Source organism: Erpetoichthys calabaricus, chromosome 4 (assembly GCF_900747795.2).
Source record: "Erpetoichthys calabaricus chromosome 4, fErpCal1.3, whole genome shotgun sequence".
NCBI lineage: Eukaryota > Metazoa > Chordata > Cladistia > Polypteriformes > Polypteridae > Erpetoichthys > Erpetoichthys calabaricus.
In genome coordinates this window covers 160,818,690-160,844,088 of record NC_041397.2, presented here as the reverse complement: position 1 = coordinate 160,844,088, position 25,399 = coordinate 160,818,690, and the positions used below count along the sequence as shown (strand labels likewise).

The 25,399-nt window shown below is 38.2% G+C and overlaps 1 protein-coding gene across 1 annotated transcript in view; it reads left to right on the top strand.

The window, feature by feature from the left end:
• The first annotated feature begins 6,194 nt into the window (after positions 1-6,194).
• Positions 6,195-25,399, top strand: part of sod1 (superoxide dismutase 1, soluble) — a 27,085-nt gene continuing 7,880 nt past the window's right edge. The window contains exon 1 of the mRNA XM_051925763.1: positions 6,195-6,389. Coding sequence (XP_051781723.1) covers positions 6,318-6,389 — 72 coding nt within the window. The 5' untranslated portion in view covers positions 6,195-6,317. The remainder of the gene's footprint in view (positions 6,390-25,399) is intronic.

Below are 25,399 nucleotides of genomic sequence, written 5' to 3'. Positions count from 1 at the left end.
AGAGAAAGCCCAGAAGCACATAGTGATTCACACACATAGAGCACATAGAAGATCAAATACAGAACAAAGCATTTAACGTGCTACTGTAGTTACGATGGGATTTGAGAAACTAATAAATTTTTTTTTTTTTTTTTTATATTTTTATTTTATTAATTTTCATTGTAATCATTCCATACAAACAGATCAATTTATAACCCAACAAATTTGAGAAACTAATAAATTAAACGATTTTAAGATGACGTTTATGATGTTTTACTTTAATGACAAAATAAACTACGTGATTAAAGTGGAAATTTCAAGATTAAAGTTGACATTTCGTGCTTTTTTCCCACTGTGCGCCTTTTTTTTTTCTCTGTACCCTAATAAGCTTTCTTATGAAACTCAGATGGTGGGCTACAACTCGCCTTTTCACGGCGACTTTGATATGTGACAACTTCTTTTTTATTTCAGGCACTGTGCGACTTTGTGAACTTGAGCTTTTGAGTTTCTCCGACACACTATGTCACTCGATCAACTTCCTTTTGTTGTTTATACCACTATTTAAACCAACATATAGTAAGTTTTTCCTTGCCTCCACTTGGTATTCACTGAAATTCTTCTATTTTCCCTTGTGCTTTTACCATTGTCTTTTCACAGAAGACTGAACTTAAGGGCTATTTATATTGATTTGCATATTCAAAGAGGCGTAATTCTGAGAGGAGTTGGGGCGGGACAGCAGATGCGTGCACTTGCATTACTTTTAATGCTGACCGGGATTTATGGAGTGGAAGAACGTGGAAGTTCGCTTTCGCACAGATTTATGTATCTGGATTTTTTTGTGCATACAAACATTTCTGCTTTTGTGCTTACGCCATGTTATAGTGTGAGTTCTACGCACGGCGTTATGCATGAGGCCCAAGGCAAAGATCCATGGGACAGCAGCTGTACTCTCAGAGCCACCATGCTGGATTAAATATTTACATTTTACAAATGTTTATGGTTTGAATTTTATTTTTACATTTGTATGTTTGGCCATCTAAGGGCTGGAACAGAATTATGTTTCATTTGACTGTTATATCCACCTTCTTTGTATAATTGCAGTTTATAATCAGCTTTTAGGATTTTCACAAAGTGCCCTTTCCACTAGTTGACAATATCCCAGTCAGTGGGCAGCATCTTGCCAGCCTTTCCTGAGTGGTCAAAGAGTTTAGCAGATCATTTTTAAGGCTACATGAAAATCATTCTGCATGTTACTATTAAACTAACTCCTCTCTACATACTTGACTTAGAAGGACATCCTTGGCCTGCTGATGCCTATCAGTTAATTCATTGTGTGGAAGGCCTCTTTATAGTTTTTTTCAATTGCTTAGACAATTGTGTTCAAACTCTTCATACAGTCACCACAGCATCACCTGATGTGCCCAAACTGTTAAACATTTCTCTTTACTTTCATAAAAAATGCATTCAATTATTAAACCCTTCAAAATTCATGGATTCGTGTCTCACTCAAAATCCATCAACATCACAACATTACATTTTCAGAGGCCATTTTGCACATGCCTACCTACTGTCACTAAAACTGCTAATAAGACATTCAAAACTGAAGTACGACAATTTGCTAAATTACTATCAAGACCCTTTCTAAAATAGATTGTAAAAACCACATACAGTAATATAAACAAAATATGTCAATTGACACGAGATCAAACACAGCTGGTTTGTATTAGTTTATTACCCAGCCAGGTGTTTTGCAGTAAACTGATTTCATTGTCATCCATATATACTGTTTGGAATGTCTGCTGTTGTAAACATGGACGAAGCAGGTCAACAACGAAGAGGAATTGTTGCAGGAAGTGGAAGATGGAGAGGCCAACGAAGGCAAGGAAGAGCAAGGGCAGTGGTAACAGATGAAATAAGGGCTACAGTCATTGACCATGTTATCAATCATGGACTCTCGTACAGACAGGCAGGGTTATGAGTGCAGCCAAATCTGCAGCAAGCCACAGTTGCGTCAATCATAAGAATATTCCATCAAACCAGCAAGTAGGATGCAGTTGTCTGTAGTGTCAGAACTACTCATTACTGTATGTGCTGTATGCAGTTGATTGACATGCATTGACTGTTGATTTTGTCTTCACAGTAGGATACACAGATTACCTTGCACAGGGCACAGAGGCAGAATTTTTAATGATGAGCAAGAAAGTGTCATTGTTGACTTGGTCACTGCTGACAATGCCATACAACTCTGTAAAATCTGGGACAGAGTTCTGGCTGACAGTGACAACACAGTGTTTGACAATGTGACAAGTGTCAGTATAGCAACAATTGCCAGAGTGCTACAAAAGCATAAACTAACCATGAAGCGCTTATACACTGTCCCATTTGAGAAGAACAGTTTACATGTGAAGGAACTCAGATACCAATATGTCCAGGTAAGAGATCTATTCAATATAAAACTGTTGTGTCTCATTCTTTAGTGGTTGTTGCTTTGAAGGTGAAATATTATGAACATAGCAGTCCAGGATACAAACCCAGTCCAATCCCAACTACCTTGCCATTGAGCAAGTCCTTTAATAATAATAATTCATCACATTTATATAGCGCTTTTCTCAGTACTCAAAGTGCTATCCACACAGGGAGGAACCGGGAAGCGAACCCACAATCTTCCACAGTCTCCTTACTGCAAAGCAGCAGCACTACCACTGCGCCACATTTGCTCCAGCAGGATTGTGCCTCTAATTGATCAACTGTATGCAGCTCTGAATAAGGCTGTCTTCCTTACAAGTTCCATACAAACTTTTAAAGTACAATATACAACAAAGGTATATAGAGCTATGTATGCAGTAATGTATGCTACTGTAATGTAATGTAATCCTTACAATATGGTATTTTTTTTTGTTAAAGGGTCATGGAGTTAGAGACTATGCAAACAGACATTGTGTTCATCTTTGTGGATGAAGCTGGGTTTAACCTGGCAAAACAACGGCTGTGAGGACAGAATATTATAGGTCAAAGAGCCAATGTGCAAGTTCCAGGACAGAGAGGAGCCAACATCACAATGTTTGCAGCAATATACAATGATGGTGTTTTGTCACACAAACCAGTCATTGGCCCATACAACTCAAAGAACCTCATTTTGTTTCTTGATGACCTCGATAGGACACTGGTACCACAGGATAAGAGACAGCAGCAAGCACAAATGTGTTATTACAGGTATTTGTTGTATTGTGAGATAACGTGGCATTCCACAACTCCTCTGCAGTCACAGAATGGTTTGCAGCACATACAAGGATGTCCTCATTGTTTGTACCACCATACTCCACCTTCCTGAACCCCATTGAGGAATTCTTTTCTGCATGGAGGTGGAAGGTTTATGACCACTGGCCACATGATCAGATGTCATTACTGGAGCAATGAATGCTGGATGCCAAGATATTTCTCCAGAGCAATCCCAGGGATGGATCAGGCATGTGAAGAGATACTACCCTAGATGATCTACACGTCTCCGACTTAAACTTTAAATCCGAACAATATCTACATACTTCTGTCATATCACCTATGTCCATATATTCGATCTCTTTTTGCTGTTCCATTATTTCACAGATTAATTTCTATTTGTAAGTGCTAATGCGATCTTTACTATCAGTTTTTTGAGACTTTTGAATTTTAGTACTTATATTATCTCTAACCTGCACTGCATGTGTATCGCACCAACGTTTTTGAACCTCTTTATGACGTTCTACTTTGTCTTCTACTCTTTGTCTTTTATTTCTGCCCCCCCCCACTTGAACCTGTTAGGTCCGGGCTGATTATAACTTTAATCCTTATTTTCCGAATTTGTACTTAGATTATTATTGTTCTTTTTTGAATTCTTTTCTCTTCAACGCTTTTGGGCCTCTTTTCGATACACTGTCCTTTCTACTTCGCTTAGTCTTTAACGTTTCATCTAGAACGTATAAAATTATTGTCCAGAAAAGGACTACATTGAAGGAAACGAATAGATTGTATGTTTTGCATTAAAATGAGGAAAACGTAAAAATTTATAGGAGCTGAGAGCACAGGAACTGTGTCTGACAATAGCATTCACACGAATGAGAGGTGAGTGGATCGTGTAAGTAGTTTAATCTCTTGGCACAAGTCTCATCTCGTGAGATTTGACATTATCTCTGTGAAAAATTCTTGTTTCGTTCCAGGATTTTTTTTTATATAATAGATTGACGTATACTGCTGCGTGGTTTGTTCAATCCTGGACATTTTATCGATTACAAAATTGTTCTGTTTTGTAATACAATGTTTGCAACAAATAATATCAGTTACTTTACAAATGATGCCCCCCAATTATCTCATTCACGTGAGCAGTAAAGCAACTTTAGTCCTCAACTATGGAATTAACTACTTGGGGGCAGCTCCACAATGGTGTAATTCTGAACATTACAGTACATTCATACTTATGACTGGATCTAAAACTTGATGGTGATCATCCAAATTAGAGTTACTCCACAAATAATGAGTCATATATACAGTATGCTTATTAACCAACCATTCATCCAACCAATTTCAGATCTGCTTGGTAAATTCAGGATTCCAGGTAGTTGATAAACTGGCAACATTCAGCACAACCTGGAAACTAACCCCAGACAGGGTATTTTTTGCAAGAGTTTAAGCCTGAGTAATTAAAATGAAAACACAGACTGTAACAAGATACAGTATGTCTCAGTATTATTAAACATGCTACCTGAATGAGAAAAAAAAAAATCTCAGATTTCCTTGCTAATTCATCTATATGCTACACTGATCCCTCTCCCACTTGGACAGAGGCAGTGGTGCTGTAAAAATTATGTTTCTAGACTTCTCTAGCGCCTTCAACACCATCCAACCTATGCTCCTTAGGGACAAGCTGACAGAGATGGGAGTAGATTCATACCTGGTGGCATGGATCGTGGACTAGCTTACAAACAGACCTCAGTATGTGCGTCTCAGGAACTGCAGGTCTGACATTGTTGTCAGCAACACAGGAGCGCCGCAGGAGACTGTACTTTCTCCGGTCCTGTTCAGCCTATATACATCAGACTTCCAATACAACTCGGAGTCCTGCCACGTGCAAAAGTTCGCTGACGACACTGCTATCGTGGGCTGCATCAGGAGTGGGCAGGAGGAGTATAGGCACCTCATGAAGGACTTTGTTAAATGATGCGACTCAAACCACCTACACCTGAACACCAGCAAAACCAAGGAGCTGGTGGTGGATTTTAGGAGGCCCAGGCCCCTCCTGGACCCTGTGATTATCAGAGGTGACTGTGTGCAGAGGGTACAGACCTATAAATACCTGGGAGTGCAACTGGATGATAAATTGGACTGGACTGCCAATACTGATTCTCTGTGCAAGAAAGTACAGAGCCGACTATACTTCCTTAGAAGACAGGCGTCCTTCAACATCTGCAATAAGATGCTGCAGATGTTCTATCAGACGGTTGTTGCGAGCGCCCTCTTCTACGTGGTGGTGTGCTGGGGAGGCAGCATTAAGAAGAAGGACTCCTCACACCTGGACAAACTGGTGAGGAAAGCAGGCTCTATTGTAGGCATGGAGCTGGACAGTTTGACATCCGTGGCAGAGCAACGGGCGCTCAGCAGGCTCCTATCAATTATGGAGAGTCCACTGCATCTACTAAACAATGTCATCTCCAAACATAGGAGCAGCTTCAGCGACAGGCGGCTGTCACTGTCCTGCTCCACTGACAAGACTGAGGAGATCGTTCCTCCCCCAAAATACGCGACTCTTCAATTCCACCCGGGGGGTTAAACATTAACATTATTCAAAGTTATTGTCTGTTTTTACCTGCATTTTTATTACTCTTTAATTTAATATTGTCTTTTGTATCAGTATGCTGCTGCTGGAGTATGTGAATTTCCCCTTGGGATTAATAAAGTATCTATCTATCTAATTAGAAATCATGAATATAAGATATTTAAATATTTTAAATCCAGTGTTATTTAAATATTATTTAATGTAATTGAAATCCAAAGTTTTACTAGCCAAACCTTCTATTGAAATGTGACTCTTACAAGTGCTGAGGATTAATCTTTAAACGAAGTAAAGCATTAATCTGCTCATTTTTACATACGGCTCCACAAACGGACAGGACTTGTGCAACCGTAGGCAAGACAATGTCGTCACTTCCGTGTACTGGCCGAGTGTTAAAGTGACGCACCATTAGCAGTTCAGTGGTTTTATTTTCACTTAGCACCGCCCTATTGGTCCGTAAGAGTTAGGCGCACTTGCATTAGTTACGCAGGGTGTGAAGCAGAAGGACTGCAGAAGAAGCGCTGATCTTGTGAAAATGAGTATGAAGGCTGTTTGTGTGTTGAAAGGCGCTTCGGAAGTGTCAGGCACGGTGTTTTTCACCCAGCAGGTAAGGCAGTTTCAGGGCATGTTATGCACCATTTTGCAGAGGTTTATTCAGGTTATGCGGCCCCTCTCGACTGGTTTCTCAGTTCTTTACGCTGTCAGTAGACTGGTGGAAACTTAATGTGCGTGTTTTTTTTTTCTTTTTTGGTAACGTGGTTTACATTTTTAAATTAAATGTGTATTAGTGCAAGTTGTGTACGCGAAGTGCTGAATTGTAAATGAACATTTATGCAATACGCATGGCATTATAGTAGATGATTTTGAAAATCATTTTTTACTATTAAGTTTGAGATTTTTCGATTCGGTTCACGAATCCGATTAAACCCGACTTTGATGTTACGTAATATGCCGTGGCACGTAGTCTAAAGGTTCAAGTGCGAGTCTAAAGGTTCAAGTGCGTTGACCTATTACATTATTGCTGAGTCACTGACGATACGAAATGATATGCGCCCAATGGAATTACACTACATTCAGGCTAACAAGTAGGAAAATATACTGCTTTGCTTCTGGTGGAGTCTGAACAGTTTCTTAGGGGTTTGCATTAGTAAATGAGGCATGCTTGTCTTTGCTTTTGATAAACTAAACTAGCTGGCGTTTTTGCCTCCAGTAGCATTGCTTGTTTTGTTTTTTCCCCTCGATTATGCTTTTAATTACAATGTGATTTCACAGGACGTCACTGAGTATTCCCTTCTTTTACGAACATTAGGAGCGGACTTTTTTTCCCGGCTATCCCGATTCTAGACCTACGTCTGAAAAAGATGCGTGTTGGAGTAACTATCGGTCGTGTACGCGTGAGACATCGAGTATGTAGTTTGGATGTGCCCTGCGTTCCAATTAGGACAGTCCCAAGTTTAATTACTGCTAGGACTAGCTGCGGTTCTTTGCAATCCTATCCTAGATAGCTCGTGTTTGATAATGGATGGAGAACGAAACATTCAAGAACAACCGCAATACCCGACATGAAAATGGTGTGTGTATACTGTACATTACAGCATTGTACACCGTGGGCTTAACTCCCCTTATAGTCAGTGAACCCGTGTTGTCGCCTTGCAGTCGATGGGCTTTGACAGCCAGTTCGTCATCCATTCATGTATTTTCTGAATCCACTTATTAGAGACTAGCAAAATACCCGCGCTTCGCAGCGGAGAAGTAGTGTGTTAAAGAGGTTATGAAAAAAAAAGGAAACATTTTAAAAATAACGTAACATGATTGTCAATGTAATTGTGTTGTCATTGTTATAACTGTTGCTGTCTTTTTTTTTTATATATATATATATATATATATATATATATATATAATATACACACACACACATAAACATTTATATACATATACATATATATACATATCTACATATACACATCTACATATATATACACACATACATAAACACACACAGAAGACTTACTGACTGAAACGGGCTTTCATTGACAATCATGTTACATTATTTTTAAAATGTTTCCTTTTTTTTTCATAACCTCTTTAACACAGTACTTCTCCGCTGCGAAGCGCGGGTATTTTGCTAGTGTATATATATATATATATATATATATATATATATATATATATATACATATACACATATACATGCAGTTTTAATAACACAGAAATCAATATAAACATTAACATCATTATCATATGAGAATATGAAGTAATATATAAGAAGCACATTTCATATAAATATAAATTATTAAACAGTAAAATGTTCTTCTGTAATTTGCTACCGTGGCAATTTGTGTGTCTGTCCAGGATTTTAAATGACCTGTACCTCGCAAACCGTTTCACCTATACACTTCAAATGTGGTACACATATAGTACGTCACGTCTACTATCTTTTTATGTTTATTTTATTTTATTGTAGAATCAACTCCTATCTGCGCACAGCAGGGCAGCCGTGTGCGGATGCGTATGGTGTATTCACTCCATGTTATCGTGCATTGCGCTGTCAGTGGTATTTTGATAAAAGAATTTGAACAACATATAAGAAGCGTATAAATTATTAAACAGTAAAACATTAACATTTAAGAAGTAAAGTTACATTAAGTACTACTGCAGTGCCTTCGGGTATACCTCATTTTTTGTTTGCCCATTACATGCTTAAATGTATACATTTTTTGGTGCACCTACCCGAGAACACGCGACATATAACCAAACGTGGGAGAAGCATGGATTTTAAACACGCGTTGAGTTGATCTGCTTGTCTCCCTCGTGGAATAACTGGTAATGTTTGACTAAAATCTACAGTGAGTAAAACGACATTACCTCCTATTTTTTTTTTTTACGATCTCTGAGATCTTGCTTTTTTCGGTTCAAGGCTTTATAAGCTCTTTTATGTTGTATGGTGTACTTATCCCAAACCATCATCTTTGAATGTTGCAAGACTTTCGCCTTGTATGTAGATCGGGGTAATTACATTCATTGCATTCCTAGTCTGAATCACAATGTGATTGTATGGGTGGTTACCTGGCACTGTAGGGTTGCCACCCGTCCTTTAAAATACGGAATGGTGCCGCGTTTGAGAATGAAATTGCGCGTCCCGTTTTGAATCAATACTGGACGGGATTTATCCCGTATTTTTTTTATAATTTTTTTTTTACAGCAGCGTCTCATGCAAATCATCCCACACGCATTTTATGAAGATGCCTCCTTTCCTACTTTTGATTGGGTAATACTTGATGTCATCGTTAGTTTGATTGGTGTTTTTAACTGTCCAGTGAGGAGGGCGTGTCTTTTAAGTACAGTCTGCAAAGTGTTGGCACTGAGATGTGGCGTCAGCGCCATAGCTGAAGCCCCTAACGTTGCGGTCAGCAAGTCGGCTAACATCCGCCATGTGCCGTCTTTCAGTTGCGAGAAGCAGATCATAGAATGGTTGAAACTGTTGCCCCTAACGTTGCGCCACGGCGTGTGGTTCGTTTATACCTCGTGTCTTCTCATTAAAGTTTTATCTCGCGAATATGTTATTGCAATCCGCAGCGGGAGCGTTTCTATAAACTTAATTTAAACTTACGTTTTACACCGTGCTTTGTTTCCCTTATGAACATGCTTGTATGCTTAAGTCGCTCCGTTCTCAATTGTTTAATTAATTTTTTGCTGTTTGCAGCTCTTCCTCCATTTCCCCCTACTTCGTTCTTTTCTCTCGCGAATATGTTATTGCAATCCTTAACGGGAGCGTTTCAATAAACTGATTGAAAATAGTTTTGCATTTACCTTTTTAGTAAAAGGCGAGCTTTTAAGCCTGAGAAATCACCCCGTAAATGCACACGTTTAATTGCACGTGTGTTAATATGTATGGTTACACAGTATTAAAAGACAGTGAACAACATCAGTTACCTTTGTTCCCGCGTTTGATAAAAGGTGAGCTTTTAAGCCTGAGAAATCACCCCGTAAATGCACACGTTTAATTGCACATGTGTTAATATGTATGCTTACACAGTATTAAAAGACAGTCAAAAATTAACGTCATTTACCTTCGTTCCCGCGTGTGACTCGTGCTGTAAATCTCTTCCTTGTTTTTAGTTCACGTGATTACGTAGGAGGCGTGATGACGCGATACGTGACTCCGCCTCCTCCATTACAGTGTATGGACAAAAAATATGTTCCAGTTATGACCATTACGCTTTGAATTTCGAAATGAAACCTGCCTAACTTTTGTAAGTAAGCTGTAAGGAATGAGCCTGCCAAATTTCAGCCTTCCACCTACACGGGAAGTTGGAGAATTAGTGATGAGTCAGTCAGTCAGTCAGTGAGTGAGTGAGTCAGTCAGTGAGGGCTTTGCCTTTTATTATTATTATAGATCAGGTGTACGCCAGTGGACAGTCTGGCAGAAAGCAAACATTACCTCGGGATGGGGAGCCAGTCATTTTTAAAGTCGTATTTAATCAAAGAGGGTCGTTACTAAGTAGCCAGTCAGCCTAAACGACCCGTTGTGTTTGGAGAAACCTCGCACTTGATGACGTGGAGAAACCAGGAGAAAAACACTTGCACACAGTACCAAGCGTTTTGCAACTAGCAACACTGTTGTGGGGCACAACTATCTGAATAGTAGAACAATATTAAGGCTGTCATTCCAGAACATTTATCAGCATTTAAAGAATATCTGATGACATAAATCCGTAAGCAGATAGGCACATGCTTGTAGTTCTATAATAAGAATTAAAAAATGCGTACCGTAGGAATTTAAATGGTGATTGTTTTGCCATACTTTGTTTTACCTTCCTGCTTTATCAGTATGCTGCCCTTGTAATTTTACACATCTAACACATCTAATGTTCTGCGGCTATGCTAGGTTGAAGAAAAAAAAAAAGACTCTGGCAAAATAGCTGTTTTTTGGTGCTATCACTGGTTTCTCATTTTTTCCTCCTGAATCCCAGAGACATGTAGGGAAGATGGTTTAGTGACAATAAAGTGGTACAGTGTGGCCTGTGCCCTGCCCAATATGCTGCTGTGGCCTTTTAATGACCTTAACTAGGGTTGAGTTTAAAAAAACATAAAGAGAAATAAAATTGAATGTAATATTATCCCAGTGTTTAACTAGTAAGGTCAAGTTTTTGGTACTGTATTTTCATTGCATGCTGTATTGCAGTTAAATGTACAAAATGTGCATTTTTATCACTCTTTAATATTATTTTTTATCAATATGCTGCTGCTGGAGTATGTGAATTTCCCCTTGGGATTAATAAAGTATCTATCTATCTAAAAGTGCTGCACATAGTCAAAAGTTAAACAAATTGTTACATGGTATAAGATATTTTTTACATACGGAAGTGTATTAGGCCACAGAGCACGTATTAAACATGCGTGGGCATGGCTGCCTTGGAGTAAGGGGGTCCCTTGCAAGTTTTCCTGATGTTTTTACATGCTTCCAAAGGCATACAGAATGGGGCATTTGGTTGTGCTAAATTGACGATTCTAGTGTATGTGCTCGTTTTTTCCCTGTGATGACCTGGCACCCCATCCATGGAGTGTCCCTTCCTTGCATACGATGCTTGCTGGGACAAGCCTGACCCTGAAAGGATGGATGGAGTAATTTAGCATTACTTAACCTGCATGCCTTTGGAAGGAAACTGAAGCATGCAGAGGAGATTCATCAGGAAAACGTACAAACTCCAAGCAGGCACATGAAACCCTTAATGTGAGGTGGCAGTCCTACCGCTACGCCTCCGTTCCCCCACATGTTTAATTATTAACCGTATACTTCATTTAAATGAAGTTAACAATTTATCTGTTAAATGTAATATTCATGATTTAATGCATGTCATAATGAGAATGATATCAAGTAAAAAAATGTTAGTGTTCTAAATGTTGAGAGAGCTGTAATATGAAGTGAATGCATTCTGTGTGGCGATCGCTGCATGCGGCTCCCCTCGGTGCAAGAAGAAGTCTATTTAAGAAGCACGTAGAGATTAGAATACAAAGCATTTAATGTGCAATTTTAGTTACAGTGAGGTTTGAGCAACTGTAGTAAATGAAACATCAATTTAAAGATGAAGTTTACAGCATTCTACTTTAATGGTGGAAAAACTGCAAGAGTAAAGTCAAATTTTGTCTTTAATAACAACATAAACTACAAGAAGTGACAATTTTGAGAGTAAAGTTGAAATACATTTTTTTTCTCCTCTCACTGTGTCCCAATTTTTTTCCCCTTTTCCGTGGGTCTTTTGTACTTGCAGAATGCAACCACTGAAAGCATTTTAGGTGTATATGTTGACACAACACTCTAATTGTTTAGACTTGTACAGAAGTGATTAAAAAGGCCAGTAAAATTTAAGTTTATATTTGATACAAGAATGTGCAGTGGAGAGCAACCAACTACTTCCCCAGGATGAAAGGACATGTTCTAATATTAAAAGGTTTAGGGAACTAAATCTTGAAGTCTTAAGCACGAGACTGCATGAGTACCTAGTCTAGGCCTTAACACTAGAATCCCTGAAGCCTACAAAAAAGTCGTAATCCAAGGACACCTTAAATTCCTTCGTACCTCTTCAACGGTGTCTTTGTTTTACAAATGTTGTCAGTCAGCACAAGCAGCCTTCTATTTCATCCCCCATCGATGCAGCTCAAGTCAGAGAAAAATGTTCTAAAAGAGCAAGTCTGTTAATCTGGGTGTGAGGTAGGTCTGGAATTGTATAGGGTAAATAATATATCGTATTTGGAATACATGCATTTCATGTGTGTTCCGTGTCTACAACTATCTGGGTAAATGTAGGATGAGAGGAAATGCGAGACAAGAAATGTTGAACACATAGCTTAAACAGAAACTTTTCATGTTCAGGTTCTAATGACAAAATTTTGACATGAAGTGTATAATGTGTGAAGACTGAAGTCCAAATATCAAATACACACTTTCACAAAAGGTACACGTTTAACAAACCAAGTGTGGTTTTATTCAAGAATATAATCGAAGAAAAAGAAATCTGGTTGGGTACGATGCTGACATGACTGCTTGGCTGCTGCAGAGGTAAAAAAAAACTGCTGTCTCGTAATCAAGAGATTGTGGGTTCGATCCCAGGTCCTTCCTGCATTTACTGTTTTGAGTAGTGAGTTGCTCTTATTGTTACTATTATAGAATAAAAACGTACATTTGATTTGAGTCTGTAATAGCCGGTGTAAATTTATGGTACTTGTAAAGGTTAGTTTATTATTATTATTATTATTATTATTATTATTGTTCAGTTTTATTCTGTCACATTTATGCTCCCCCCCCGATCTGACACTTTTCATTTTCAATAAACTGTCAGCCCTATGGCAGCTAAGACACACTCTGCCTTAGTTGCCTGAAATGTGATAGAAATTTTCACATGGTTAACAGAACCTGCATACATTTTTTTTAAGAAATTTGAGTGGGTGAGAAGTTTATTTTGGTAGTCAACTAATCGTTCAATTTTTTTTTTTTTCGTTTAGTCACGATTATTTCATGCCTGACTATTTTGATGCCTGCGACCTGTAGTTGCACTGTTTTGGGTGCCAGTGCATGTCTTACCTCATCTGCTCACATCTGTCTACCTTTGAATGTCACCCTGATGTCTCTGCATTAACGCAATTAAAATAACAACCAGTGTTTTATATTAGAGTGACCATCACAATAAAAAAGAAATACATTAAGCAATACAAACTAAAGTGCACATAGTCTTTAAACAAAAAAAGTGCATTTAACTTAACCAAAAATGGTCACTGGTGTGTCTTAAAGTCAAAGTTTAAATAAAGCTTCAATTCAAATAAAATAAAACAATAATGTACATATATTCCTGATTGCAGTGCAGGAACGTGAGCATTTCGACATGCTGTGGTGTGAGGCTGGCTTTCTTCTTTGCGACAATGTTCCCAGCTGATGAGAAGCGACACTCGGTGGGAGTAGAGGTAGCAGTAATACACAAGAATGATTTTGCAGACAAAGATGTTTTAATCATAACGCTCTGAAGGAAAAGTGTTGTAGTTTATCACATCATGTACTATATTATGCCAAAATAAAAAAATAACGGACTAAAATATGTAACAAACTAATCACTGATATACTCCAAAACACAAGTTACCTAACGTTGGTTAGAGATGGTTTACTATTCATATGAACTCAAATATTATACAAAAAAAGTACAAAGTATATTTGGAAAAGTACATTTGTTGAATGCCGCAACTGGCAAGAGTTGGTTTGCAGTGCAATTTGGAAGCATGCCAAAGCCGAGTATATGAGGCAACATACATTTGGCAATGTACATTCATTGAACTCCGCAACGGGCTAAAGTTGTTTCTCAGTGCAATTTGCCAGCACGCCGGAGCCGAGTATATTTGGCGATGTGTATTCATTGACTGTGGTGGGTTGGCGCCCTGCCCGGGATTGGTTCCCTGTCTTGCGCCCTATGTTGGCTGGGATTGGCTCCAGTAGACCCCTGTGTTCGGATTCAGCGGGTTGGAAAATGGATGGATATTCATTGAATGCTGCACCCGGCTATAGTAGTGTCTCGGTGTAATTTGCCAGCATGCAGCGGGGTGAGTATACAGTATTTGGCGACGTACATTCATTGAACCCCGCAACCGCTATATTTGCTTCACAGAGCAATTTGCTGGCACGCTGGAGCTGATCAGTCAATGCCATATATTCATTGAGCAGCCAGCTCACGACCACTGTCTCTGGGATTCAGCCTCTGCACTAGACGAGCCTGCAGTCATCAGCATTTACCTGTGTGTGTTTGCATGCAGCCAGTTCAAGCACAGTTGGCTCGGTGATTTACTGAATTTCATCAGTGGCTTTAGTTTCACCTTGACCATATAATAATAGATTATTACAGTAGATTTTTTTTATAGTTTTTACAGTTCGTTTGCAGTGTGTAAAATGATCAGTGTTGCAATAATTGTGATGCTCTTTTTGCATGAAAAAAAGTTTCATTAAAATTTCACATTTTCTTTGTTAATTGTGACGTTTACTTAAAAAGTGCGGCTAAAAAGTATTTGGTGTCTAGGGGTGCATTAACCCCCAAACATGTCGGTTTAAGGGTTAACTATCATTGTCGAAACCTTGATATACACATTATAGTACAAACATCAACGTTAACATGTGATACTAACTTTACTCGCTAAAACTTACCTCTCAAGAGACGGCAGCATCACAGCTCCAGGATGCTTGCGTTTCAGATGCTCATGCATCGCGGTGGTGCTGCCGTGAAAAGAAAGCTCCGCTTTGCATAATCTGCATTCAGCTTTTTTTTTCTTTTTCGGTGAAGTGCTCCCACACTTTAGAAAGTTTCTGTCTCAATTTTTTCCATCTCCTTCCCCCTCCTCTAACCAACTAGCCATTGCAACCATGTTTATTTTCCTTTACATTCTTCTTCTCTTCAGACGTTCTTCTTCGTTGGTAAGACTGTGCAGTCTTGACAAACAATAACAAACGATACTGTCCCGAGACATTCATGTAGTGCATTGCAGTTACAAAAATCAATGTGGTTCTTTGTGACTGGAGCCTCTATTGAAGATTCTGTTTATGACGCGTCAACAATAAAAAAAATCAACAATTTTTTGTAGTCGACGTCATCGATTACGCCGACTAATCGTTGCAGCCCTAATTCAGTGTAGAATATGTATTAAATAGATACACCTTATTAATCCCAAGGGGAAATTCACATACTCCAGCAGAAGCATATGGATAAAAAACAATATTAAATTAAAGAGTGATAAAAATGCAGGTATAACAGACAATAACTTTGTATAATGTTAATGTTTACCCCCACCCGAGTGGAATTGAAGAGTCGCATAGTGTGGGGGAGGAACGATCTCCTCAGTCTGTCAGTGTATTGCAGTTTTCTTCACATACATTTTTAAAAATATTAGATTGACTTAAATGTTCATTCTAAATTGGTTTAGAACAATATTGCACAGATGTATAGTAAATTTTAAAAAAAAATTAATCACTTTTATTATTGACATTTACTAAACTCTAGTAAACTGGTGTAAACATTGTAATTATATTGTATATTTCGTTTCATGAATGTAAACGAAAAACTATTTTCAGTTAACACAAATCTTAATTTTAATTTTGTCGACATGTTAAATGGTTTCCACAGACCCGAACACAACATAAATGGTAATAGTGTATTTCACAGAAACTATCCATATTGTTCAGTTTGATGTATGACACAATGTGATGGCAGAAACCCTCTGAACTTCACAATGATGCATATTATTTGGTTTGATGTATTGTTTTTCCTTCTCATTTTTATCACTTCATTTTTGAACGGGTCCTGGACCCGACATTACCTTCCGGGCTTTGCCGAGACTTGACGAAACCTTCCAAAAGTAATTTTACGAAGTCAGTCCTGAAACGGCGGTGACGTCACTTCTGGGTCTGTGACTGAGGGTCTACAACTGCGGTGATGCATGGTGCTGTGGCTCTGCAAGTGGATATTATTGAGTGATTCTCTGACAAACCAGATTTTAAAAGCATGCTGTTTTGGCCTGCTTAAATTTAAATAATATAATTGACTAAAAATTAGTAATCCTGTTGTATTTTCTTAATCAAGAAGTTGTCCCTGGCCCTTTTCCCACATTTTGTGCTGACATGCCACAACTTTTATTATTTTTTTTGGAGGACTAGGTTAATAATTACGGCAGCTGCACCACACACATTGGAAGAAGTTTCTTCCAAATATCCAGCAAAATTCTCCACTGTGTCCGTGTATTTCACCCAAAAAAAAAAATCGTTGAGAAAGATGATCCTCATTGTGTACAACTCAGTTGGGGGTTTCACAACAGCATTGGTCAAGCTCAGTGCATGAATGCCCAAAGAGGAAGCACGCTGGAAGTATAGCACAGGACAAGCCAACAATACTGTAAGTTAGCCCACTTACACTTGCTTGACAGTACTTCATTTTAGTTTTGTGAAGCTTTTTAATTTGAGAAATTCATGCTAATGGCTAGTGTTTGGCAGAAAGTTATAGCCAATGGTATTTCTTCGAGCACAAAAGATAAATCATTGGCTAAATACAATAGACTAGTCTGATAAATGTACTTGCCAGCTTTATTTTGGGCAAAGTTGTCTTTTTTTCACTTTGCCAGATATTTATGCCCAAGCTGGCAACTTTTATCTTTGTAAATCTTTAACTCTCACTTTGTGAATCCAAAAGAAAAGTACTTGTGTCAGCAGTTGTCAAAACTGAGCAGCAGTGACATCTGTTATGTATATTTCTCTTCTGGTTCGTCCTGCTTCCACTTCGAAAGTGGTCCCGCCCACACAGCATTTCTCGATTCCTATTCGTCCTCTTCCTTGTCATGCACTATACTGGCCTGCTGAGCGTAATGCATCCAACAAGTACTCGAGGTGCTGCCACAATGGTAAAGTAGCTTTACCACCTTTGTGGGAGACACCTGTGTCTTTACAACAGCTTCTTACACAGCAAACATCAGAAGTAAAAATTATCGTGAACACGTTCGAGAATACAACTCTTCTCTAGCGTTTGCAGCTGGGTGCACAGATAACTTAACCTCCTGGCCATGGACCATGTTGTTTTAAAATACATGGGCAAATTTATCACCAAATCTCTCCACTATACGCTAACACTTTTACCTCTCCAGGATATGGACAATTGTATGTTATTTGACACAGCGCAAGCTACTGAAGTAGCTAACAAAATAAAGCAAACTCTGCATGCAGCGAAATGTACTTCTCCAGCTAGATTCCACGCTCCGAACCATCAGCCTCATCGCTAAATCATACAAACACATGCATGAAATCATCTCAGTCCAATCCAACAGCATCTGTACGAATGGTTTTCAAGGAAAACCCTAGGCAGGATTTATGAAGATACAGTGCCCTGACATGTCACACCGATGTTGCAGCGATTTTTGTCGGAGAAGATGGCAAACCGCCTGCCGAAAGGGACATTTGCATCTATCCCATAGGCAACTCCTGTAAACCGATTTCCACGCTCAATATGAATTGCGCTTACCCACATGGTTCACTTTTATTTCCTTGTGTAGACATTGGCTGGCACAAAGATTTACAACATGTTCCCGATTAAAAGAACCGCCAAGCAAATAAGGCTTACTCAATGCCAATTTTACGCGTACAGATTAGCAGTAAGGAATACATTTAGTATTTTGCACTCCAGCGGCAAACTATTCCAACAGTACGTCGTAGATGCGTATGTTAAAACAGAGGGCGCGCGTCTCAACTATCTCGGATTACAGCAACAAGATCTGCGTATGGAACTATCAGACACACTGCAAGCAAACACTGAACATAACGTACGTGTAGGCAAAATGATCATATTACCATCCATATTTCCAGGAAATCCAAGATAAATGCTGCAAACCTATCTGGATGCAATGGCCATAGTACGTAAATGCGGAAAGCCCGATTTATTTATCACTTTCACATGTAATCCTGCTTGGCCGAAAATTCTACATGCACACTGCGTCTTTCAAGATGTATTTATTTATTTTTGATTTCTGAATTCCTTTCTCACCATTTTTCCGTTCGTATTCTTAAACTGACGCATCGGCTAGTCCTATATAAACAGAGGTCAGCTTTGTGAAGTTGTTGGTTTTTTTTTGTTTTGTTTTGTTTTGTTGGGGTATTTTCGCTAATCATTAAATCATAAATAAGTCACACTCAAATGATCAGATTGATTTTTTTTTTTAATCTAGTGCTTATAACACAGTTAATCTTAAATTGGAAGAGCGTTTACAGCATAGCAACACACAGCTGTTTGCCCAGTTTCTATGCACATTTGGCAACCCAAACTGCAGTAATGTTCATCTCAGCAAAATCCTGGTTTTAATGTTTAAAACGGTATGCATGTCTTAAGTAAAATGGTTCTGGACTGTTTCCATGTTCTCTCCACCCTTGTCACACTGAAAAGGAGCACCCTGGAAGGGCAACATGTAGGCTGAACAAAACTCCACCTGTGACGTGTTCTGTGGTGTAAAGGTCTACTTCTTCCCTTCACCTCATTTGTCTGAAACAAAGAGTAACTTATTTTTAGCAGAACTGTTCCAAGTGAACTTCTTTTATGTGTTGCATAGGATGTTTGATGGATTAAAAATATGCACTTATGTTGTAACCTGCTGATTAACTCTTTTAGGGCTAATTTTTTTTTTTGTTTCGTTTCTCCCAGGGCTGAATATTTTTCCAAAAACTTTTTTAAAAAAAAGAACACAAAGCAGTTGAAACCAACAAAAAATATTTACTTTTGACAAATGTTACTGTCTTACATGTTGTATGAGCCTGCATACTCTATTATTTCACATACATATCACATACATTTTACACAGCAAAGTCCTGCAAAGCCTGATCTCGCTCAAAGCAGCCAATTTCAGTCATTGCCACATTGCACTGCTTACAATATGTGTTGCTTTGGTGCCTACTTTTCAATTGTCTGTTGCTGCACTTTCTCACATATATTGTTAGTGTGTACTGTAGAGAGACAAGTCACCCATTTGCCATCGTGCCATGCCACTGCCACCAAGTTTTCTGAATAAAACTTTGCAGCATCACGTACCTATCATCACGCTGCATAACCTGTCCAAAGCCACCAGGGGACAAAGCACGTTTGGACCAATGCTCTCTGAAGTTATATCACCAGTTCTGTCCCATCTCTATTTGTAATGCCACAGTGCACTTCATCTCGTCTTTTGTTGTGGGTTTCCACTTTGAAAAATGAGAATGCGATGCAAGCGCAGCCCGCGATTCAAAAAATTTCTCTGCCTACCTGTTTGTCTTGTCTGACAGTAGCTGAAAAGCAGCATCAGGAGAGAGCAGCCTGAAGTAGTTCAGCAGCTGGTGATCTGTCGTGTCCAACAGCAAGCCATGCTGTCTTGTGAAGTCCGGTAGCCAATGGATCAATGTCTGTGTATTCCTCCCACGTGAACCTTGCCGTAGATGCATCGGCTGTGCGAATGCGTTCAGCTGGCGCGGCATCGGCTGGTGTCCGATCAGCTGATGCCGGCTTCTCACTCTCTTGTTCAATCTCCTGATCGCTGTCAATAAAATCTGATTCTGAAAAATCAGAATCCGACTCCGCGATAATGCGCAAAACATTGTCTGCCGAGTGTTTTCTTTTCTGCACTCGCTTCGCTCCCTTGTGACATGTCGATGCCAGGATTAGTTGCCGAGTCAACAAGTCTAGCATTCCTCCAAGCACAGAGGGAATGCCTGCGACGTGACAGTGAGTTTTGTCGCCATTAACAGCTGATTGTTGCCCTCTATCCCTGGATGTCGACTTTTGTCTACATTCGCCCTCAACCCCTCCTGTCGACATCCGCCCTAAAAGAGTTAAGATATTGTATCTAGTAGATTACTTTTGAAAAAAGTGAAAAATTGGAGATGAACATCAAGAATTTGAAACAAACTGGCAAATTTACATGCATGTTGTTGGCGATGTTCATCACTGTTTTTATACAGTAGATGTTTAACCTTCTTAGTGTTCCATTTTTTTTCTCAACAAAGCATGTAAAAAATTTTTGATTTTTTGGCTTGAAAAATTACATTTTTATTAAATGTAATCCTTTACACTTCCTGGTTCACTAGCTCCACATCATCAAACCTTCTGTCTCTTTCTCTTCATTCATCACCCTCTCAGAGTAATTAATCTCTCCATCTATTCAACACACTCTCCTTGCTTGTGAGTATGTTTCCATCATTATCTTTTATCACCCTAACCTGCTGCTCATCTTTTCCAGCTTAGTCTTTGTCTAGCCCAGGGGTGGGCAGATTCAGTCCTGGAGGGCCGCAGTGGCTGCAGGTTTTTGCTCCAACCCAATTGCTTAATAAGAAGCCCTTATTGCTCAAGTAACACTTCAGCTTCACTTTAGTTGTCTCGCTCGTTAAGATTTTGAACTCTTATTGCTTATTTTAGTCTTAAACAGCTTTATGCTTGGTTTTTAATTGCTCCTAATTAGCAATACCATGCAAATGACAAAAGAGACCAGCATTTCTCCATTTAGCTTGTTTTCATTTACACCTGTGTGTATTTCTCATGCACTATTTGGTTTAATTAAATACTTGGAAGGAAAGTGAAGAGAAAAAAGTGAAGCACTGAGAATTACTCATCTGTTTTAGACTTCAAATCATTTGGATGATATCCTTAGAAAGGAAAATAAATCTAGGATATGAGAATGACTTGACATGGCAGAGTTAAAGCACTAGCAAGCCATGCAATTAAATAATTGACAAGGATTGGTTTTTAATTAAGCAACTGGGTTGGAACAAAAACCTGCAACCACTGCGGCCCTCCAGGACTGAATCTGCCCACCCCTGGTCTAGCCAATCAGTACAGGTCCTGTTCTCCCTTCTTAGTGTTCAGCCTCTCATACAACTCATCATATGCTTTATCTTTAGCTTTCACCACCCCTCTCTTCACCGTACACTTTATCTCTCTTTGACTATGCCACTTCTTCTTTGCCTACCTCTTATTCTGTCCAGATGTCACACCAAGCATCCTTCTGTCTCCCTTACCACTTCTGCTGTAGTTGCCCAGCTATCTGGTAATTCTTCAGTGCCACGTAGTGCCTTTCTTACCTCCTTCCAGAACTCCACCTTACAGTCTACCTTATTCAGCTTCCACCATTTGATCCTTGGCTCTGCCATCATTCTCCTCCTCTTCTTAATCACTACATCTTCCTATAGATCATCATCCTATGTTGCCTAACTGTGTTTTCCCCTGCCACCACTTTGCAGTCTCCAATATCCTTCAGACTGACCCCCCTGCATTGGATGTAATCCACCTGTGTGCATCTTTCTTCACTCTTGTATGTCACCCTTAAAATAGGAATTCGCCAAAGCCATGTCCTTCATATTGCAAAGTCCACTACCATCTGACCTTCTTCATTCCTCTCCTTGACACTTTTCTTACCCATCACTTCCTCATCTCCTCTGTTCCCTTCACCAACATGTCCATCACCACTCTCTCTCCCTTGGGTACACTCTCCTCCACTTCATCCAACTCACTCCAGAAACCTTTTCTTATCCATTACTTCTGTCTCCTCCCATCCACACCATGGTAGAAAAACTTGAACCCGCTTCCACTACATCTGACCTTGTTATCCCTTCCATCTGCTCTCTTGCATGCACAATATATCAGCCTTCCTTCTTTCAATCATATTGTCTAATTCTCTCCCTTTACCAGGCATACTGCCAACATTCAAAGTTCCTACCCTTCCACTCTACTCACTTTCTTCCTGCCTCTGGACACGCCCATCCCTCGTTCTCCTGCTGTCAAAAGCAGCCCAATTTCTCCCAGTAAACAGTTGTCTAACAGTACTGGTGGTGGCTGTTGTTAACCCAGGCCTCGACCAATCTGGTATGGAAATCATAATGTTGTCTGCATATTGATTTGGCAGAATTTTACACAAGATACCCTTCCTGACATAACCCATATATCTGGGCTTGGAACCTGAATGAAGAAACACACTTCTTTGTGCTTCCCCCGTGGCTGGATTAACTTGCTAAACAAACAATACTGACTTAAAATGAAAATAATATCACCAATAAGCAGTGATAGATTGAAAATGCTTTCATATGTTGTAGTAATAATGACATAAAATTTTGACGTGAAGTGTAGGATGTGTGAAGACTGAAGCACAAATATCCAATAAACACTTTCACAAAATGTGTAACAAAACAAGTATGCTTTTATTCAGTAATAAAACCAAAGAAAAAATAATTGCTCAATTGACATGTTGCTGAAGCCCAGCTATCAGTTAGTACAAACTCAAGGATTTACGCAGATGGCTCAGTGGATAAGCTATCGTTTAGTAACCTTGAAGTAATCGGTTTGAATCCTGCATCATCTCTGCATTTAGCACTTTGAGTTGTGAGTTGCTATTCTTATTCTATAATAAAAACATATTTTATGTGAGTTTGTAATATCTTGGGTAAATTCACGGAACTTGTAAAAGTTAGTGCTGAAGGGATAAAAGCAGACACACAAATACAGCTCATTCATTTCTGATGTCTTGTTGAGCAGACAAAGCAGTGTCTATGGTGGATGTTACTTTTCCTCGCACATGGAAATTCACATTGACATGTCATTTGAAAGATTTTTTGTTTTTATTCAAAAATCCAAGAATAAAACTGAATAAAAAAAAAATTGTTAAAATGACATGTTGACGTGAATGTCTGTGTGTGAGGAAAAGTAATTATTTTTACAAGTACCATAAATTTACACAGGATGTTACAGACTCAAATCAAATGTATATTTTTATTATATAATAGTAATAATAGCAGCTCACTACTGTACAAAACTGTATATGCAGGGAGGACCCAGGATCAAACCTGCAACCTCTTGATTGCGAGACTGCATTTCTTCTGCACCAACCAAGCTGACACGTTCAGTATGTGCCCTAACCGAACTTCTTTTTCTTAAGTTATATCCTTGATTAAAAATACACTTGTTTTGATATCTTTCTATATAAAAAAAATCCTGCGATGGGACAAGACTTTTTGGAAGATTTTTTTCAAGTCCTGCAAGATAAGACTTTGTCCATCAAGTCACTCCTTCCTCTCAACCATATTCACTTTGGCCATGCAATTTCTCTCATAAGTCACACTCTCCTCTCAAACATATATTCAACCATGCAAACATTAATCTCACCTCTCATTCGTATGAATGCTTTTGACAAGAGACAGTTTCTGCTCAGTTTCTCAGCTCTTATAAATTTTTACGTCTTCCTCATTTTAAGTTTCCAAATTAAAGAAGACGTATTATGTCCAAATCTTATTGAAGAATTTCATTATCTTGAAGGGTTATCAACAGAGAAAATGAGTGCACGGGAAATCGTAGCACCGAGAAACTAAGTCAAACGAATTAATGCCAAAAATGGCGATCAGTTACATGGCAAATTGGTTAAATGCGTATCAATAGACTATGCTGAAACAGTTGGTGATCGTGCGGAAGATGAAAACATCAACTTGCAATATCCTGAAGAATATCTACAACCGTTAACACCATCTAGTCTTCCACCGCCTGAATTACTATAGAAAGAAAGATGTATCCAAGAAAGGTAATGTAATACATCTTCCACGGATAACATTACACAACAAAGGAGATCTTGAAATGCCATTCGTATTGAAACTTTGTTTCCCGTTAGAATAGTTGTGCAATGACAATTAACAAATCTCAGAGCCAAACATTTAAAATAGTAGTTTTATTTAATAGAGAGAAACGAAATTCAATCACAGGCAGTTATACGTTGCATTGTCATGATGAAAGTCTAACCACAGAATCAAAATTCAATGCAACATTGATGAAAATTTAATTTAAAAAATTGTTTTTACTGAAGTTTTACAGTAAAAGTGTAAGTTTAAAAATTATTTGTGTGTTAATTTCAGTGTTTATATTCCTGTCTGCATCATTGGCATAACAGTGAAAAGAAACATTACATTTCCTGAAAATAGCTCTTATAGGATGAAGATATATGGAAAATAAAATGGGACCCAAAATCAATCCTTGAGGATCGAGAAAGAATTAAGTCCTTGAAAGTGACCTGAACCAGTTGAGAGCAGCTGCTTTAAGCCCCACCAGATGTTCATGCTGCAACAGCAACATCTTCTGGTCAATAGTGTCAAAAGCTGAGGAAAGGTCTAGGACAGGGGTGCCCACACTTTTTTGGCTTGCAAGCTACTTTTAAAATGACCAGGTTGAAATGATCTACCTACATTAAAAATGCTATATATAATAATATATGCAGCTGGAGATCCACAAAGGGAGAAAAAATGAATCACGTATCATAAAGTAGTTTTATTCCTGAGCTTTCAACCCCTGCCAGGGGTCGTCTTCAGAGGATAATGCTTAGACTTACTAGAATCAAAGGCAATATATAGCAAAACAGCCACCCCACCCCTTCCACGTAATAAGTCAGTGTGATTGGTGGGGGGGGGGGGGAGATATATTGGATGTACAGTTTATTTATTATGAACATGTTCTTCTTAAGTTTACATATGCTGGATTTATGTCCAAGTGTCTGTTGATGGCATTCTCATTTGATAGTATGTATATATGTATGTATGTATGTATGTATGTATATATATATATATATATATATATATATGTATGTATGTATGTATATATATATATATATATATATGTATGTATGTATATATATATATATATATAATATATATATGTATGTATGATGTATATATATATATATATATATATATATATATGTATGTATGTATATATATATATATATATATATATGTATGTATGTATGTATATATATATATATATATATATATGTATGTATGTGTATATATATATATATATATATATATATATATATTTATATATATATATATATATATATATGTATATGTATGTATGTGTATATATATATATATATATATATATATATATATATATATATATATGTATGTATGTGTATATATATATATATATATATATATATATATGTATGTATGTGTATATATATATATATATATATATATATATATATATATATATATACACATACATACATATATATATATATATATATATATATATATACCCATATATATATATATAT